General features: G+C 39.3%; 2 protein-coding genes across 5 annotated transcripts; both read right to left on the bottom strand.

The window, feature by feature from the left end:
- Window positions 1-14,761: 14,761 nt before the first annotated feature.
- On the bottom strand, window positions 14,762-18,154 carry LOC145040040 (uncharacterized). Of its 4 annotated transcripts, none has more exons than XR_013679850.1 (6): window positions 17,835-18,154; window positions 16,862-17,755; window positions 16,165-16,771; window positions 15,507-15,571; window positions 15,390-15,420; window positions 14,762-15,263 (listed from the first exon to the last, which is right to left on the bottom strand). XR_013679850.1 is itself a non-coding variant. In XM_078988039.1 (5 exons), exons 2-4 carry the CDS (start codon window positions 17,453-17,455, stop codon window positions 15,534-15,536), a joined length of 1,239 nt encoding a protein of 412 aa, XP_078844165.1. In that variant the 5' UTR covers window positions 17,456-17,758; window positions 17,835-18,154; the 3' UTR covers window positions 15,375-15,420; window positions 15,507-15,533. The 4 variants fall into 4 exon arrangements, 1 of the variants encoding a protein (XP_078844165.1); XR_013679849.1 differs by having other exon boundaries at window positions 16,862-17,758; XM_078988039.1 differs by lacking the exon at window positions 14,762-15,263 and having other exon boundaries at window positions 15,375-15,420; window positions 16,862-17,758.
- A 33-nt stretch (window positions 18,155-18,187) lies between these two features.
- Window positions 18,188-19,009, bottom strand: LOC145008463 (disease resistance protein RUN1-like). Its single transcript, XM_078967072.1, has 2 exons — window positions 18,266-19,009; window positions 18,188-18,208 (listed from the first exon to the last, which is right to left on the bottom strand). The coding sequence occupies exons 1-2, from the start codon at window positions 19,007-19,009 to the stop codon at window positions 18,188-18,190; spliced, it is 765 nt and encodes a 254-aa protein (XP_078823198.1).
- Between the last annotated feature and the right edge of the window lie 1,972 nt (window positions 19,010-20,981).

The following is a 20,981-nucleotide window of genomic DNA, read 5'->3' on the forward strand; positions in this document are numbered from 1 at the left end:
GACTGCCTGATGAAGTTGAATGTGAACTTCCCTTGAGGAGTTGGGAATTGACATCATATTGCACTCCTTACCTCCTTGTTATGATCAATTCTGAATGACCTATCATATGAATAAGGAGGAGGTCACACTTAGCAAAATTCAAGGACTTCTGAAGACCACCGAAAGTGGTGTTAAAGGTAAATCGGTTGTTACTACTTCTACTCCTACCACCGCCCCTGTTCTGGCTATCGGGTAAGGTAAAGGGAAGAAGAGGAAGAGCCCTTCGAAGGGCACCAAGGGAAAGTCTCTTGATGGCTCCTCTTCAAGTAAACCCAAAAGTGGTTCTGTCACTCCTTCTGCTAACCTTAAAGAGGTTGAATGCTTCCATTGCCATGAAAAGGCGCACTGGAAGCGAAACTGCCCAAAGTACTTGCAATATGTTGAGGATGGGAAAGTGAAACCCAACCATACAAGTATTTACACTATATTGTCTAATAACTCACCATATTCTAATTCTTGGGTCCTTGATACAGGTTGTGGTATTCACATATGTTCTGATTTGCAGGGACTAAGAAGAAGTGAGAATGTGGAGCATGGGAAGATAAACTTGATCATAGGGAATAGGAAAGTTACACCTGTCACCAAGATTGGAGTTTATTCTTTGTTTCTAATTAGTGGGTTAGTGTTAGATTTGAATAAATGTTGTTACTCGTCTAAAATAGCGAGAAATATTATTTCCTTTCACGGTTTTTACAAACAAGGATTTACTTTTTCATTTGATAACGAATTTGGTGGTATTAATGCTTTTTATGATAATGTTCTTTATTTTAAAGCATTACCTTTTGATGGTGTATATGAAACTGTGTCGGTTGTAGATAACCTAGGATATAATGTGTTGTGTATTGATTCTTCCACTAGTTTGGATAAAGCATCATTATGGCATTGTCGTCTTGGACATGTTAGCAAGAAACGCATAGGCCAACTCCAAAAGGATGGAGTCTTGGAGTCACTTGAGTTAAAGTCAGATGATAGTTGTGAATCTTGTTTACTTGGAAAAATAACAAAGTCACCCTTCACTGGTACCTGTGCTAGGGGTGAAGGTTTTTTGGATATCATTTACACAAATGTGTGTTAACCCTTCTAAACCGCCACAAGGGATGCTAACCGCTCCTATGTGACTTTTGATGATGATTACAGTAGATATGGTCATGTCTACTTAATCAAGCATAACTCAGTAACCTTTGAAAATTTCAAAGAGTTTAAACAGGAAGTGGAGATTCAACTGGGCAGGAACATTAAGATGCTTCAATCCGATCGAGGTGGTGAGTATCTTAGTACAGAGTTCCTTGACTATCTTAAGGAATGTGGGACTGTCTCTCAATTGACACCTCCCAGAACACCACAACTTAATGGTGTGGCTGAGAGGCGTAATCGAACCTTGTTGGACATGGTTCGTTCCATGATGAGTCGAGCTTTGCTACCAATCTCATTTTGGGGTACGCCTTAAAGACTGCCGCCCATATTCTTAATCTAGTTCACGAGATGTGGCATGGGAAAGTTCCCAATTGGACCACATCAAGATTTGGGGCTGCGAGGCTTTCGTGAGGCGCGAGACTTACGATAAGCTCGAACCTCGGAGTGAGCGGTGTATTTTCATCAGCTACCCGCATAAATCCTTTGGTTACCTCTTTTAGAGACCCAGTGATAATGTGGTCTTTGTGGAAAGGAGAGGACTCTTTTGTGAGAGAGAGTTCATAAGCCAAGGAGACATTGGGAGGCAAATTGACCCTGAAGAAATTCAAGAGTCAAGTGACGAAGGAACCTCAAACCCTAGCAATCAACCTAAGGAGGAAACTCCTGTTGATCCAACTGACGGTCTGTACCTCTGAGGCGCTCCATGCGAGTTAGGAATACACCTAAGCATTACTATGGTTTCCATATTACTGCGGAAGGTGATACACTTATTAGTGATAATACACTTCTAATTTTGGATGAACCTAACAGCTACACGGACGCCATGGCATGCCACGAGTCTGCTAAATGGAAATAGGCAATAGACCGCAAGATACAGTCCATGTATGACAATCACGTTTGGAACTTGGTTGACAATGTACCAAGTCGTAAGACAGTCGATTTCCCCCCTTGTTTGCTTATTCCGATGATATTTCAATTGCAGGGACTCTAGGGCTTAGATCTGAAACCTAAAGGTGTCTAGAAGGATAAATTTTCCAACTTTATCGTCTAGAACCATTCTGAATGCTCTAAAGCCCTTAGAAAAGGTTGGAAAGCTCAAAAGCTTAGCCATATGGTTCAAGACTCTAGGGATCTAGAATCCCTCCTTTCCATAAGAGTTTCTGTTCCTCAAAATGTTCAAATATGGAGGCTTTATGGACATGTATGTCCAATGCATGTCTTGAAGTCAAAATGGCCAAAAAGGGAAAATATACTCTAAAATCCATGTATGGCATCCTTGCTTGACCAAAAGCTAGATCTAGCTCACCATGGGACCATTTTGCCCTGGAGATTCATAAAGTTGCAAACTTTATGAACCCCACGCATGCAATCGACAAGAATGATGGGAAATGAAGAGTAAACTCAAGATATAGTCATATTCTAAGATAAAAATCTAATCTTGAATGCTTAAAATAGTCCACAAGATGGTCAAGCTCAAGAGTAAGGGTTTTGTTTGCTGGATCTCCTCCTTCTTCTCACTATTCTCTTCTTCTTAAGCTCCAAAAGTCACTCTAGCTCACAATATGAGAGAAAATGGAGATTAGGGTTTAGCACTGACGTTCTTAGGGTTTATAGGCTGATGGAAGGCCAACCTCAAGGTCTTTAAGGAGATTATATAGGATGCAAACCCTAAAATTTAGGATTTTCCTTCACAACGCCTACTCGTCGAGTTGGGCCTTCCAACTCGTCGACTAGGTCCTAAATCCCGCATCCTAGTATGATCTCTACTCGACGAGTTAGAGCTCCCCAACTCATTGAGTTCTAGTCTAGAACCCTAAAATTCAGAAAAAGATTAGATACCTGAAATGAGCGTTACGAGACGAGTGCCCATCTCATCATGAAACCGTTTCCAAAATCTGGAAGTGAAGCGAACATCTAGGTCTGACACAACCAAAACTGACACTCTGTGACGTGCCACCACCTCACGTACATAGATCTCGGCTAGCTTCTCAGCCGATATACTCTTCGGGATCGGGATGAAATGCACACTCTTGGTCAACCGATTCACGATGACCCAAATCGAATTCACTCCACGTGCAGTCTTGGGAAGTTTTGTGATGAAACCATGGTGATGTCTTCCCATTTCCACATGGGAATCTCCAAGAGCTGCATCTTTCCGTGAGGTCGCTGGTGCTCGGCCTTGACTTTCCTGCAAGTCAAGAACCACTCCACATACCATGCTATATCCCTCTTCATGCAGGGAAACCAATAATCAGGGCAAAGATCCCGATACATATTTATCGCCCCGGGATGGATGGAGAACCTAAATTTGTGGGCCTCCTCCATTAGCACCTGGCGTAAACTGCCCCAGTAAGGAACCCAGACCCTACGATGTGGGGTCAACAATCCACGACTATCGTACTCGAAGGAAGCCACCTGACTTGTAATTCGCTCACACTTCCAACGCTCTTCCTTCATACCCTCGACCAGAGCCTCCCGAATCCATTCCAGCAACAGAGTAATCACTCTCATCCTCAAGCATATATCCCTAATCAGATTCGTGACCGCCTTGCGGATGAGAGCATCGGCCACCACATTGGCCTTCCCTGGGTGATTAAGTATCTCACAGTCGTAATCCTTCACCACATCCAACAAACGACGCTGCCTCTTGTTTAGATTTAACTGGTCCATCAGATACCTCAAGCTCTTGTGGTCCATGTAAATGGTACAACGAGCCTCATAGAGGTAGTGTCGCCAAATCTTGAGGGAGAAAACAACGGTCCCCAACTCCAGATCATGCGTCAGATAATTTGCCTCATGAGGATTTAGCTGCCTCGAAGAGTACGCAATCACACGACCCCGCTGCATCAGAATTGCACCTATACCTATGATCCAAGTGTCATAGTAAACCGTGAAATCATCGATACCCTCCGGAAAGTTCAGAATCGGCACCTCGCACAACGGCTGTCTGAGAGTCTCGAAGGGTGACTATTGCTCATGCCCCCAACAGAATGTCGCCGACTTCTTGGTTAGTTGGGTCAATCGAACAAAAATCTTGGAGAAATCTTGGATGAATCTCCGATAATAACCCGCCAAACCAAGAAAACTCCGAATCTCATATGGAAACCTCAGAACCTCCCACTACATCACGACTTCTACATTGGCTGGATCGACCAGAATACCCTTCTGGTTGACAAGGTGCCCTAGAAACTACACCTTGCGCAACTAGAACTCGCACTTTGAGAAATTTGCAAAAAGTCTCTCCCTCCTAAATGTCTCCAGCACCTCTCTCAGGTGCTCCTCATGCTGCTCCTGAGTCATGGAATAAGCCAATATATCATCGATGACGACTATTATAGACTGGTCTAGTATCGATCTGCACACGCGGTTCATGAGATCCATGAACACGACAGGAGCATTGGTGAGCCCAAATGGCATCAACACGAACTCGTAATTACCATAACGAGTTTGAAAGGCTGTCTTCAGCACATCGTCGTCCCTGGCTCGGATTTGGTGATAAACCGATCGCAGATCAATCTTGGAGAACCAAGATGCACCCTGAAGCTGGTCAAATAGGTCGTCAATCCTTGGGAGGGGATAACGGTTCTTCATCGTTAACTTTTTCAACTCCTGGTAATCTAAACACATCTGATGCGATCTGTCCTTCTTCTTCACAAACATAATCGGGGCTCCCCATGGCGAACTGCTCGGCCTGATAAATCCCTTGTCTAACAGCTCCTGCAGCTACATAGAAAACTCGTGCATCTCTGGAGGAGGAAACCGATACGGTGCCCTGGCTATCGGAGCCGCACCCGGAACGATGTCAATCCTGAACTCTACTTGCCTCTGGGGAGGTACCCCAGGAAAATCCCCTAGGAACACATCCGGATACTCCCGTACAATTGGTACATCATGCACGGTCACCTTACCTTATCTCGGGTATCCATAACATAAGCTGTGCAACCTTGATAAAGATAGCGCCTAGCCCTCGCTGCTGAACATAAAGTCGCCCCACACTGCGGTCTATCTCCCTAAATCACCAACCCTCCCCAACTTGGGGTCCAAACCTGCACTAGCTGCCACTCGCATTTGATCACTGCCCCATTGGGGCTCAACCAGTCCATGCCCACGATAACCTTATTCCCCCGCAGGGGAATAAGGACCAATTTTATGGAGTACTGCTCATCGAACAGCTGCAACGTACATCCCCGGTAAACCATCGCAACCCTAATAGCCCTATCATCCACAATCTCTACATTAAGATGACAGTCCAGCTCCCCTGGAGCTCCACCAAATCACTTGCTAAGCGCGAGCAATACGAAGGACGGGTAGCCCTCGAATCAAATAATACCATGGCAGATATACCGTTCATAAGGAACGATCTCGTCACCACATCGGGAACTGTACGCGCCTCATCTGCTGTTAGATGAAAGGCCCAGCTCTTTGCCAATGGCATGTCGGCCCGGTCCTGACAGTCGTCTGTAATCCTCAAGGTCGCAAGAGCAGGTGTGGACACTTGTCCCACTGTAGCCAAAATCAAACATTGGGCCCTTTTATGGCCCCTCTGATTGCACTGAAAGCAAATCAGATGAGATACCGAGGTGATGGTTGTGGTAGCAGTACAATCCCTAGTGACATGACCAGTCTGACCAAACTTGAAGCATCCAAAACCACCCACCCTGCACGCTCCCTCACGCATCCTATCACACTTGCTACATTGGCCTCGCCCCTGCTGGCCCTTCCCTTGGGAATCCACCTTGGGCCTCTTGCCCGAACCCTCAACACTAGACGCTGCATCTGGCTTCCCCTTCCTCTCCATCTCTAAATCAATCTCCCTATCCTGAGCCATCACTATCATGTCCTCCAGCATCTTGCAGCTGGATCAGTTCCCAAACTGGCGAATGTCGTTCCTCAGCATCTCATGGTACCGGGCCTTTTTCATCTCCTCGTCTGCCACATACTGCGGAATGAGAAGGGCCCTCTTCCTAAACATGGCGGTGATCTCCGTCACCGTCTCAGTCATCTGCTGGAGATCCTCTGCACAAGCTGTTGCACCTCAATCACAGGTGCAAACTCACCCCTAAACCTAGTCATGAAATCACTCCAGGTCACAGTATCAAAGGCCTCATCACCAACCGCATGCCTAATCTCCTCCCACCAATAACGTGCCCTGCCCTTCAGGATACAGGAAGCAAGTCAAACCTTGTCCCCCTCGGGACAATGAATAGTACGGAAGGGGTTGGCGACATCGGCCAACCACCTACTGCTATCAATGGGGTCCCTAGCCCCTAGATAGTCTGGAGCTCCGCAGGCTCAGAACTCTCGGAATGTCAACGTGCACGCCCCTATCATGGTCGCCATCTCAGTATGAAATGCGCCTAGCCTCTAATCAAGAATTTCCAAAATGTCCTCCTTGACTGTACCGGAGATCACAGGGGTCTGGTAAATGATATTGCGCGTGAGCTCAGATTAAATGAACTCTCTCATCTGGTCGTGAAGCTGCTCACCTCCAGAGCCCGAGCCTTATCCCTCACCGACACTAGAACTGCGAACTGGTCTACCACGTAGCGTTACTATACTGAAAATACACCATAAAAATTGTCAAAATACTCGTCATATATCGAGGGATCGCACACACTACAAGTTCCTTAGTTTTATATCAGCTCTCCTTGACTTAAGTACGAATCCTCTGCTTTCAGTAGTACCACTACCTTCCACATCTATTTGTACTTTCCTCAAGGATTTCCTTGACTTCACAAAGTCCCTTTCTCTACTACTTCTCTCTACACTAGTCTCATCCTAGGCTTACCCTAGGGAAATCTCCAACCCACTCTCTGCCATCAGCTGCATAAGAAGTCCCTGCTAGCTCCCCCCTAACTAGCTCGCGGATACCATTACATATTACTAAGACCAAATCATTCTTGGAATGAGAGGTCCTACCCTACAACGGTTGGACTCAAACAAGAGCTGTGCAATAGGGTTAAACCTAACCTTCTGAAATTATTTAGTCCTCGTAATATGTAACTTAGTGTATTCATGTACTAGTTAGTTAAAGATAACTAGAACTCCTAAAAGCACAAAGCAAGCAATATTCAAGCATTGAGTAACCAAGGCAGGCATATCCTAATCAGGCCATCATATCACTGACTAATCAGTACTAGCATGCAGTTCAATAAGTTCATTCAGTAGGCATACAAGGCATCCTTCCTAGATCCTTAGCCCAAATCTGGCATGAACTTCACATATTTATAATTCATATCACAACATAACATGTATGGGTAATTTGGGAGAACTTACTTGAGCTTGGCTGACTGCATGCACCACACCCTTTTCACTTTTAAAATCCTTATTATAAAGATAGTTTTTTTATAAAAAAATTTCATACCAAGTCCTCAGTTTGAGTTCAGACACACCCAAGAGTGTACCTGTATCCCTCAAACCAAGGCTCTGATAGCAACTTGTAACATCCACAAAATATGGTGCCAAAAATTTCATTTTTAATTATTAAAAAAAATTGTAGTTATCAAAACATCCTGTCAAAACATAAGTCAAGCATCCAAAACAATACAATCAGAGTAAACATCATAGCCTAAACATCATGGTGTGTGCAACGCAGTCATCCCGAGCTCTTCCCTTTGCTACCAGAAGTACCTGAAACCAAAACTGAAAACTGTAAGCACGAAGCTTAGTGAATTTCCCCCAAACTACCACATACCAGACATATCATGCAAATAGGAGATACGGACCCCGCCCACACTCAAGGAGTTACCGGGCCCACCCACACTTTGATAACGGCCCCCGCCCTATCAGATACGGGCCCCACCCACACTTGGATAACGGCCCCCATCCTATGAGGTACGGGCCCCGTCCACACTCAGTGAGATATGGGCCATGCCCACACTCAGCTAACTAAGAGATATAGGCCTTGCCTACACTCAACTAATAGTGAGATACGGACCCCACCCACACTCAACTAACTAAGAAACACATGCAAGTATCACACAGAAAAGAAGTATAACCAAACCTAACAATCCATTTCATATCCATACTCAAGTAATGCTAAGATACGGTCCCTTCCTACACTTAGCTACTAATCAAGCATATACAATATACACGGGCCGACAATGGTGCCTTCGACCCATTCAATCCAGGAGGGAACTCACCTCAAGTGTCGGGTGAATAGATGAAATGTCTCTGCTCCGCGACCGGATCTAGTCAAACCCCTGAACAGAACAGCCCTTGATACCATTTCATACCCATAAACCCATAAGGGTCAATTTTTTTTAATGTCTGAGTCAAGGTCAAACTCAACATCAAAGTCAAAGTCAAATTCATCGCTCGGATTTGACTCAACTCGTCGAGCTATCCTTCAACCCACCGATTTTCCATAAACCTTAGGATTGTGATATTTCGAATCAACTCGTCGAGTTCTTCCTTTTCAACAGAATTGGGAAAAATCGATCCAGCTCACCGAGTTCACCTATGAATTCGCTGAGTTCTTTAGGAAACACACCTCTTAGTCCATTAAGCCACCATTTATTAAATTACAAGGTCCAACACTCAGATCTGGTCTAAAATATCGACTAGAAGGGTAAAGTTTCCAACTTTACCCTTAAGTACCATCTTCCTGGATAAAGAACCCAAACCCTAAGCTCAAAAGGTTATGACTTAACCAATAAGCACTTATTCACCAAAATGAAGCCCCTCAATGCAGATCTGAACCTAAGAGGTTGCAAGCACACGTAAAGTTTCCAACTTTACTCTCAAATATGCTTGGAGGGGACTCAAATGTACAAAAGGAGCCATAAAATGCACTTAATGCATGCATGGAGTCCCTAAGGTCATAAAGTTGGTACCTTTATGCCAAAAGCGCCTAAGAAGACAATGTATCTGGAATGATAGCTTTAGGGACGGACTACAATCCCTCCAATCACTAAAACAATGCATTATCTAATTTTAAGGGTTCTTGATTTTCATTCCACTTCACAACATACGATGATACGATAGTGAATTGGTCATATATTTTTGGATATGTCGTATTTTTTTTTTGTAATGTTGGTTTTGTCGTATTTTATATTTGTAAGTTTGTTGAATTTGTCGTTTTGTAATGTTGGATATTTAATTTTTTTAGTTGTTAAAAACTAGATTTTAGGCTTTTTAAAGTTATGAAAAATAGTTTTTTAGCCCAAAATGTAACAATTTTATTTAGCAAAAAAATGAATTTTAAGCCTATAAAACGGGGGAACGAGGGCAGGATCGGGGGTGATAAAGGTATTCGGGGGTGGGATCGGTGGCTATGTAAACTGGGTATTTGAGGTCGGGGAGAGGCAATAACTAATTTCGGGGGTGGGGTCGCGGGTAGCTATTTCTGCTCCCGTTTGGCCCCGTTGACATCCCTAATCCTACAAACAAAATCCAGTCGGCCGGTATTGGTGCCTTCAACCCACGAATATAGTGAAGAGACTCACCTTGATCGGCTATCAAAGTGAAAACACAAGCTAGACCGGCTGACTCTCGAACTCCTTACACTATCAATTCAGCACAAAATCCATAAGTTAAAACCAAGGTACAAAGTTCACCCGACCAGTCCTTAGACTAAGACTAACTCTTCTAAGAGCGAAATACAATTTTACCTTCCCGAGACCAACCCTAACAGTTGACCAAAAGTCAATGGGTAAAAAAGTCAAGGACAATTTTCGTTGACCTACGTGTTGTATACTCCACCTCTACGCATGGCATAAAGTCTTATTTCGGAATACGGGGTCCAACTAGGCTACGTGTTGCGTAACCTTTAGTATGCCCTACATACACCTCTTGATCCAACACTTCATTTTAATCACTTAATACATTAAGACCTTTTACTCAAAGCTCAAATATAATTCCTACTAGCTCCATAATGGATAAAGTTTCCAACTTTATCCATTAGGATGGTCCAAACAACCAAGATCTAGTCTTTAAGTCTCAAAGGGACCATAAATGCGTTTTCTCAACTTAATCCATTAACTATAAGTCTCCAACCTTTAGATTTGAATCGGTATGATGTCTAGATGGATAAAGTTCTCAACTTTATCCATAACAAAGTCACACACTTTCAAGATCCAAACTTTATACACTAAAATGACAAAAAAGTGGCAAATGTGACAAATGACTAGATCTAAGAAACCAATAAGTAAGTTAGAAGCTTTTTACTCACAATGGTCCAAGAATGATGTAATCTTGCTGGAGCTATACTTGAACTCTTCTTCAATACTCTTTGCCACCACCTTGCTATTCAAGATTCAACCTTCCAATGGAGAAATAAGATCATAAATGATGCCAAGGCTAAAAAAACAAGTGAGAGGAGGCTAGGGTTTCTCACTTAGGTGATGGAGGCTGGTAATGAGAGGGTTTCCCAAAAGTTAGAGCCCTTAAATAGGGATCGAAACCGAAGATTTAGGGTTTTGATCTGCCTAGATTATGCCCAACATAACTTAAATTATGGCCAACGTAATTCATTAAAACCCGTTACGCCCGGCGTAGCTTTTAGTTACGTCCAATGTAACCTAAAAGCTCCCAATTTTTCCTTCAACTTTAAACAGCCATAACTTCTTCGTTTCAACTCCATTTTCGATGTTCTTTATATGTACAAAAAGGTATTGAAGAGACTCACAATCATATCTAATTACTTTTTAGCTAAAACATACTGAACTAAAATCCTTATTCCATGAAAGTAGCCTGAAATATCACTTTTCCAATTTTACCCTTTGACTCCAAAACACAACCAAGGGTTTGGATCTCATAATCAATATTATCAACACACAATATGGTCTAAACCATATTCCCTTGAAGCCCAAGTCCTTTACTTGATCCATTTATTGTCCACGATCCCGAAATAAGAAATTTCTCGAAACAAGATGTTACAATTAAGAAGCTTCTTAATAACTTCCACGGTAACTGGCAGGGGATCCCCCTAGGCATGGAAGTATTTTTGTCCCATTGTGCATCTACTCCGTTTCTAGTAGAACCATTCTGTAATCATAAACCACTTAAACCACTTAATAAGAATATGCTGATTTATTCTATTTAACAATTAAAATTCATAAAAGTATTCAAGGAAAAGACACTAAAACACTCTGATTCTTCCTTTTTTCTCGCATAGTTTAAGGCTAGGTAAGGACAAGCCAACCTAATTCGCTTAAACGATGGCTCTTATACCAATTGTAATGACCCATAATTTTCATAAACATTTTCCATTACATTTATGGGAAAATATCAGAGTTTACATGCATCATACCAAAGTCCATAGTTTAAAAAAAAATCTTTTAAAAGTAATCCCAAATACAACAACTAGTTTTACCAATTCATATCTTAATCATAAGTGAAGAAAACAAGGATAAACATTGAAAAAAAAGCCCAGTCCTGTGTCTTTGTTGCTACTAAGTCCTCACACTCTATGTCTTGCTACCAAAATCTATAAACACATGGAAACAATATTTGTCCGACTATAAGTCTGGTGAGTTATAACATAACATAAATGCAACATAATCATACAAAACTTATCTGGCTTGTCACATAACTAACCAAGCATCTACACATATACCAAGTGATAAACAACCAGTCATCATCATCTTTGTTTCAATGCAAAACTCTAGTCATAATTTTTCCTAAGGATCCCTTACTCTAACTCTTTGCATGCATGTGCATACACATAATAAAACATACCACAAGTTATTTATCATAACGAAATCTAACAATGATGTAATCAACAATTACATCTATACATTCACATGCTTGCACATGCTGTATATCACATATTTATACTCTAAAGGGAAAGTATAACCCACCTATTGTTATGGAATAGAAAACTACTTCCAACTTCTCGAAAGCTTCTCTTGAGAGGTTCCAAATCCTTCCTTGATACGACCTATAACATTCGCATACATTAAGCCTCTTACATATGTCTTAATCCATTAAGACATTACAAGTGATTTTAGACAAAAACATATTTTGGATAAAACCCCTAACTTGACTATCTTTTGTCAAAATGCTTTTCAAACTACTCCAATCAAACAACTAAACACTTAACCTAATTAGATTATAACATATAAACACCTTCTTCATCATCTCCATTCCTAGGGTTTCAAACCCTAAATTAAATCATGGAATACAACCATTAAAACTTCATATAAACCAATGGTTAAGCTCTAAAACACTAAATCAAGCATTAATACCAAGTTATCATGATGAAATCTAGCATAATAACCACAAACTCGAAATCTACCATTAAAGCTACAAAAAGCTTAAAAATGGAGAAAACAACTTCCATAAGAGTTTGAGATGAACTTTCCTAGTCCAAATAAAGTTAAGTCGACCTTTGATGTCTTTTAGAACTCAAGAGATTCGGACCTCATCTCTCAAGGGTTTGGTGAGGAATTTTCAACAAATGAGCTCTAACTCGGAATTTATCACTACTCGAAACCGCGTCGTAACGAATACCTCATCGCGCCACAGTGGGTTAAATGATACCATGGTATTCCTTTTGCTACGTTGTGGCGACTATTCTTCATAGCAACCTATTTTTCCCCCCACGTTGTGCCACCCATATACTACACCGCATAGCCAAAGTACGTTGCCTACGACTTACGACAAAGAAAGTCCCAAATCACAGCCTCTCTCACCTCGTCGTGTAAGCGTCTCACCGCACTGTGATGAGGCTGGAAACAACATTTTCATTCCTTTTTCAATTCCTTTCAAACCCAAACTCATATCTTTCAGTTCTGTTCCATTCTTAAACCAATATAAGACATTCTTATAACTTCAAAACACAAGGCAAATGCATAGAACATATCAAAAGTATTTCACAGATCTAAATATCATCAAAAGGAGCAAAATGCCCATGACATCAAAACGAAAATCCACATCATAATTATCCCAATAATCCGGTTCTAACATATCTTCACCGACGGGAATGAATAGTAGCTCATGAAGAAGCGCATATCCATTTTTCCGCTTTTAAGCAATGTCAGGACCTCCTATAGCTCCGGGGCCGATTCTCATATCAAAACCTTCGTCAAATGAACTGTTGTTGCTCCGCCCCCCACTCCTTTTACTTTTTTTTAATGAGTTATTAGATTTGTAAAACAACCAATGTCTTCGGTTATGATAATGAATTTTGAACAATTTTCATAAGCAACTTTTGGAAGTCTTAGTTTGCGTTTACATATGTTGAATCAAGCTTGTAAAAGATGGGATTTCGGTTTCCAACCATGATCTCTAGCCGATCTTTGTTAGGGGGTTGTGCTCTCGCATAACAACATTGGGAAAGAGTTGGTGATGATCGGAGCATGAAACATGGTTGGGGTAAGTCGGTGTATATGTGGATGTGTGTTTATGTGTCCCCTTCTACAGTTTGAGTTCTTCAATTTTGACTATTGTAAATAACATTGTGAGCCACATCATCTTCAATTGATTGTTTGGCACATAGAACCGATTATTTCAAGTTAAGAGGAACAAATAAACATGTCGACATAACTTTATACTCCTATAAAGCAAAAAAACAAAAACAAAAACAAAAAAAAAACAAAAACATGAGTGACCATTTAACCATTTCGAGAAAGTTTGTTGGGCATCAGTGACATTATCCTTAAATTTTAAGCATAAGACGAGATTATTAGCACAAAAACATGTCACAGTATCATCTCATGTGTAATATGCTGTGTTTTTGGCAAAAGAGATCAATATGTCTTGGTAAAAATAGATCCAACCCACTATTGGATAAATTTCAAACACAAATGTTTCGAATAACTTTTCAGGTCAACAAAACACGAAGACAAAAGGCACCTTCATTTCCATTAGAAAACATAAAAAGCAACTGAAAACAAGACTGCTTAGAATCACAGAGCTGTAGAGATGACCAAAGGCCGGATGAGCCACAATGGTACTTCCTACTAATTTACTATAATGATTTTAACCTGACTTTGGAGACAACTTGAGACGAACATATGTTTTTATGAATTATGACTGAAAATTAGTTTATTCTCAAATATGCAAATTCCAGATAATCTCTTTTTATCTTAAGTAGAAGACACAAGAACAGTAACAATCAAAAGGGCATACCTTTATATGTCTTTTTTCTTTTTAAAAACTCAGTCTCATTCATATATCTCGCTAGCATAATCATCCTCCTCAGAAATGCTAGGAGTTGTCAGAACTTATATTGTCCCTTACGCTCACATTAATTATTGATAGCTAAGATTTCTTAAGTGTGCTAATGCTTCAATTTCTTCTAATTTGGATATGATACATTCTTTTAAATTGGCCCCAAGGTGGTTCTGAAATATTGTAACTCTTTGTATTTCATTCCATCGATGAAAACATTTTGCAGACAAGCTTGAAACAATTAAGTTTTGCTGTTATTTATTTATGTGATGAGAAAAGGACATGATCTCAATGATACAAAAATATCTTAGGGGCCTTCAGGTACACCAGATAGTCTATGAGATAATGCTCTAAAGTGAACTTGGTCATCTCATGAGAGAAAAAAAAACTAAATATTTGACAATGATTTCACATAATCAAAACATGAATTATTTATCATAATAACACTATCAAAACAAGTTATGGATGCAGTGTATGGGGATTTTAGCATATCAGTTTAGTTACTCTTAAACTGCAAATTGGTTGTGATGATATCTGTTGGGTACAAAAAGCATCATATAAAATATTTATCGAAAGAGGCATATAACTTTATAGCGAGCATCTTTGTCATTTAGATTGAAGATGTTATCTTCCCAAAAGAAATCGCTGTATAGGGAGCATTTTATTATATTATTAGCTTTAAACCAGAGACATCTCCACTAGTGACTTCCATGATTTGTAATTAACTCAAGGCATCTTCTCCCATTTTTTCATCATCTTACACCTCTTGATTTTTTTCAAACTCCATAATTCTCCACCAATACCTCTTTCGGAACTTGATCATCCCATCTATTTCTGGGTTGGATAGATGTGGTGATCCCACACCTCCTTTTCAACAATATGATTATCAGCTTCAGAACAGTTGAGATTAAAATCTTCAACGATCCAAGCAACCATATGTTTCTTGACCATGACCATGACCATGACCAATTCAGCTGTTGAAATATAGATAATCAAAACAAAACATGTTACATACAAGCAGTACAAATATTTCAGCGAGTTGCCTTAACGCAATATAGAAGAAGAAAAAAGACTGAAGTATAATTAGCTTTAAAGTTCACCTTTTGGCTCTTCCAAACTTTTTGCAGGTTCCTGTAACAAATATCAAGAGTTTTCAACTTTAATGATTAAAGTGTGTGACCAAGTATATAGAAAGTTCTAGGTGTGAAAAAGTATACCTCACATGTGTGATCACATATGTCGGACTATCTTTGGGATAAAGCTCTAAAGCAACCTTTCTTTTCTGATGATTGATGAAAACAGATAAGAATTAATACATTAACTACTATTCACATAAATCCACTTAGACAAAGCAGTTGTATTGGGTCTTGTTCTAGATCCGATCAGGTATATTTATGTGATTCGGTATATCATAAAACTTGATTAAGGGAACCAACCAATCGATCCATTTAGACAGATCCGTCCGGTCGATTCGTTGAACATAAACTTTGAATTTTATTTTTCATATCCTACAAAAAGAAACTTTTTTTTTTTGGAATTCAATAAACTAATAATAAACAGGTAGACTTTGGTCATGATCAATATATTAAAAATAATTAGGTTAATGATCAATCTATTTAATAGTTCAGATCATTTTGGTACTAGATCCAGTTCAACCGAATTCATGGACAACCTATTCGTAGCATATATATATTGGTAGTGGATATTGCTGTTATGTAAGGAGAAAAGTATTCCTCCTTGAATAAAATCCAGGTCTGATATTAGTAAACAATGTTGGTTGTATAATGTTCTTGGTTACAAATACTACTATACTAGATAATAAGTAATACATAAGAGACAACAAAATACTATCTAATAAGAATATATAATATTTACCTTTATATCTGGGGCTGTCTTTTTTTACAACATCACGATAAAATGGAACCATTCCAGTGCCACCATGCCACAGATGTCGCCTGCTGCTTAGGTAGTATTCTCCTGTTGTTGCTTGAAAAGAAGAGAGATCTCCACCAATGATGTGATTCCATGACTTATAATAACCCAACACATCTTCTTCTTCTTCTTCATCCTTATTTCCATCATCAAACACAAAACTCACCCCACACTCCTCTGTAAGTTGTTCTACTTCTTCTGTTACAGTAGTAATAGTAACCTGATCTCCACCTTCCATTTCATTCATCCCAAACATCCAGTGGCTTAACAATATCACACACCCTTCACCTACATTGACTCTGTAAGCATAATGATTGTATATCCAGGTGCAGTTCTTCGTTAGATTACTAATTGTGATCATTGGCAAAAGTATGAACTGGTCATATGGAAATGGAAACGTGTACACGTAGCAGAAGTTCAATCCTCTAAGATTGTTAGGAGATGATGGGATAGTAAATGACAGTGATGGCCCCTTGCTTCTACAACTAATCCAATTCGGCATCTCTTTTCCCCCATAAATGGTGCTGAATATTCCAAATTCATAATACATCTGCAAAACACAACCACCTTAATTAGTCACTATAATATATATACAAAAGCACACACACACACACACACACATAGCTAACAAGATCCAAACCTGGATTTCAGATTCCTCTGATCCTCTACCCCGAAAATAAGTTCCTACACGCATTATGTTAAGGAAATCTAGATTAGTCCAGCCCAAACTACATAATACCTTTTCTTCAACACCAACCATTGGTTGGATTTTAACCATGCCTTGAATTTCAATTGACGAAAGTGCTAAATGATCTGAAAGCATCGACAACTTGAGTGGTAACATTTTTAAATCAAAAACAACTTTTCTTAGCAAAGTTTTAGAGCTAAAACCGAGGTCCAACTCTTTTATTGTATATGGAGGATGCTCCACTGATGTTAACAATTTGCACTCACTCATACTAAGCATCTCAAGTCTAGGAAGACTTCTCACACAATTAGGAAGGGAAACTATAGGATTGCCATCTAAATTTAAATCCTTCAACATAAATAGCCAACTGAAGTCCAGGGGAAAGGATTCAGTGGAAAAATTATTATTTGCAAGTGACAACCTTACTAAAGAGCTCGGTAGAGAAACCGCAAAGAACTTCAAATCACTTGGTATAGCTTCCACAACGGAGGAGGAAGAGGATTTAGCCTTGACTATTTCTCGTGAATCCATATCCATAATCTCCATTTGAGATTCACCGAGATTACAACCCTATAGCAATAGTGTTGTAACCTTCTTTAGCATATTTATCGTTTTTGGAAGTTTTTCAAGGTTGTTGCAGTAGCTGAGATCAATGAGGAAGAGTTCAACACATGCTTCGATTGATTCACAAACCTCAAGCAAACCAATGCAATTTGTAACTATTAACCTCTCAAGTGCCGGGAGTTCCTCAAAGCCTCCCAAACTACGAAGCTCTTCACAAAAACTTAAATTAAGAATCTTTAATGATCCAAGCAACCTTTTGTCTTTTAAGCATGATTCAGTCAACTGCTGAAATGGGAATAAGTTAGAGTATTAGTACATTTATCAACTTGGCATTGAAAAATAATAGATGCTGATAAGTTACCTTTTGCCTCTTCTCGGCTCTTTGTGGATTACTATCATAAATGCCAAATGATTCAATATTGCTATATGACATGTCGAGAACAACCAGATTTTCCATCGGGTAGTCTAAAGGCAAAGAATTTAAAGGGAACCCATGCATGCACAACCATCTCAGTTCTTCTGGAAAATTCTCGTAAGACCCACTGATATTCAGATAATTGAGTTGGAGTAGCCTCAAGTTATCCATGTTACTCAATGCATCTGTTTTCAGCACAAACGATGCACGCAACGTCTCTTTCTCAAGCATTCTCATGTCAAGTGCAAGGCCTAGAAGATTTCCCTTATCCTAAGATAAAAAAAATGTCAAAAGAAAAATTAAAATGCTAGACAAGGCGTCTTAAAAATACTTTAAAAAATAAAAAATACTTTAAACATGCATACAGGGCCTCTTACCTTTTTTTGTTTCAACACTTTGAATGACTCCTCATGACACCACAATCGACTTCGCTTCCATGGCTTGTCAGGCGATTCTTGATGTACTATGAATCTTCCTGTCTCTTGAAGCAACTGATGCATCTTGAATTCATTATTCCATCCGATACTAAGAAGGCATCTATCAATGAGATTCGGGATCCCAGATCTTGTGTTCATACGACATGCCGTTAATATTGTTTCAGTAATATCTCTATCCATCCCAACAAAAAAACATGCAATATGCTTAAACAAATCCCGATCATTTTTGGATGGCAAAGAGTCAAAGCTCATTCTCAATACATTTCTTATACGAGAACTGATTTCTTTCTTTAGCCCTTCTATGCACCCTTCCCAATAAGCTACATCCCAATTATGTAGTAACTTACCCAAAACTTCAAGAGCCAACGGATGTCCTTCACAATACTTCACAAGCTTTTCTAACACCTCTTCATAACCAACCTTGGGATCGTTGCACATGAATGCATGAAAACACAAAAGATTTTGTGATTCATTCTCACATAAGCCTTCAAGCAAGTGCTTTGCATGCATGGGCTTACCAACTGTTTTGAATAGTGCACAACTCTCTGTTACCCAAGCGTCTTTGGTTGTTATTATGATTTTGCTTCCTGGATGAAAAGGTTTGCTTCCAAGTAATGCGTCCAACTGGTCGAGACTATCAATATCATCAAGTACTATAAAAAACCTTTTTACGAGCGACTGCATTCTCTATCTTTAAGGTGTATATAGGAACATCATGAACTTGAATCGAACTTTTCTTTGAAATGCCATCATAGAGTTGTTTTTGTAAATCAAGCAATCCATTAAATTTTTCACCACACCTCCTACTGATATCTTCAATAAAGCTACTTGTGTCGAATTCATGAGAATGTAACGCATAAACATATTTGGCTAAAGACGTCTTCCCGATCCCACCCATACCTAAAATAGTGAGAACGTATGTCGTATGTAAGGATGCATCTTTCAACCATGAAGTGACGAATTTGATGGAAGTGTCCATCCCAAAAAGTTGTTGCAAAGGAATCCTTGAGGATATACATAATCTACGGTAGATGTCTTTAACAATTTCTTCAATGAACTCAGTCTCTGGCCTGAAACATTATTTTAATAAGAACTACAAAACTAACAAACCGGATTCAGAGATTCAATTTACCCAAAGACCCACGTAAAAATTATATTATATTAAGCTATTATGTTTAACTAATTTTTTTCGCATCAAAAGTATATTATATTTTCAGTTCTAACCATGTAACCATCTAATGAATGAGGTCATAATTTGTATGTATAATAAGACCAGAGCAAACAATGTAGAAAATAGTAAGTACATTGCTACTGTGGGTAAACACTGAAGTACATTGCCAGTAAATCCCCCATATTGGTAAAAACAGGAAAAGTATGTTGCTATATCCCAAAATTTGCCCAATATAACTGCAAAAAGTTATCAGGATGTATAATCTTATGTATACGGATTAATTGGATCACATTATTGTAAAGTTCGATCTAAATTTAGGCGTCTTCTTTATCCAACTTAAACATATTTAGTTTATGTTTTTTTGATGATTCTAAAGAAGCTTATTGAAATACACAAAGAAAAGATAATATTGATTTTTCATTATGCTAATCAAACAAAATTGGAGTATGGAAATATAGGCAAGAAAGTGGTTACCTGCCATTTGCATTCTCCCCTTTTAAATTAGAAACTTCAGTAAGTGCTTTAATCCATCGTCAATCTTTTGAGCCAAATGACTTCTTTTATTTTCATTTATCTCTGCCTCCATCTTCACTTTGTGTTCAGCCATTGAAAGTCCAAAGGTACTTTCTTGTTTTCTAATATGGGTGGGCTCCACATGATAGAAGATAGGGATAACAATTTGGTTGGATGTCATTCGTTGCTCAAGGATGAGCACCAATTCATCAAGGCACCATGAAGAATTAGCATAATTCTGGGACAACACAATAATAGAAGCCCTAGATGCTTTAATTGCACTCTCCAATTCCGGTTTCAGATCTCCTCCGGTTTCAATCTCTTCATCATCTAAAAAGGTGGAGATATTGGCATCAAGGAGGGCCTTATGGAGATGATCAGTGAAACCATATCGAGTATCAACACCCCGAAAACTTAAGAATACATCATATTTATGATCTTTAGAAGATGAAGAAGATGATAGTTCGATATATTCAGAAAGAACAACCATTATGGGTGATGGGAAGGGATGAGCAACTTGAGACGAGACTACAATCACGTTAAGTAAGTAGTCGCTTATATATAGGAATCCAAAGTCAACTACTTTTGATAAAAGTCATATCTTTGCTGACTTTTCTTGTAAACAAAAGAGTCATACATTGTGGACTTTTCTTCTAATTATAATAACTATTTTTTTCAGACCCGAATATGTAAAAAGATAATGCTTGAATCTTTATTCCTGTCCACAGATTTCGATCAAGTACTTTAATAAGTATAAAACTACAAAAATCGGGAGTGTGGATGTCACTTTTTATGGATAAGGTGCACTAGTTTCATTTTTAGCATTATCATCCCTAAAACATAGTTTCAGTTTGTTTAGTACCTATAACAATCAAAACTGATGTGCTTGATATCATTCATATTTTCTTTAACAACTCATCAATGGATATTAAAGCTCAAAGAAAGGAGAAGATTGAAGTTTGAACAACATAC

The sequence above is a fragment of the Lactuca saligna genome, chromosome 1, assembly GCF_052625555.1.
Source record: "Lactuca saligna cultivar CGN05327 chromosome 1, ASM5262555v1, whole genome shotgun sequence".
In the NCBI taxonomy this organism is placed as follows: domain Eukaryota; kingdom Viridiplantae; phylum Streptophyta; class Magnoliopsida; order Asterales; family Asteraceae; genus Lactuca; species Lactuca saligna.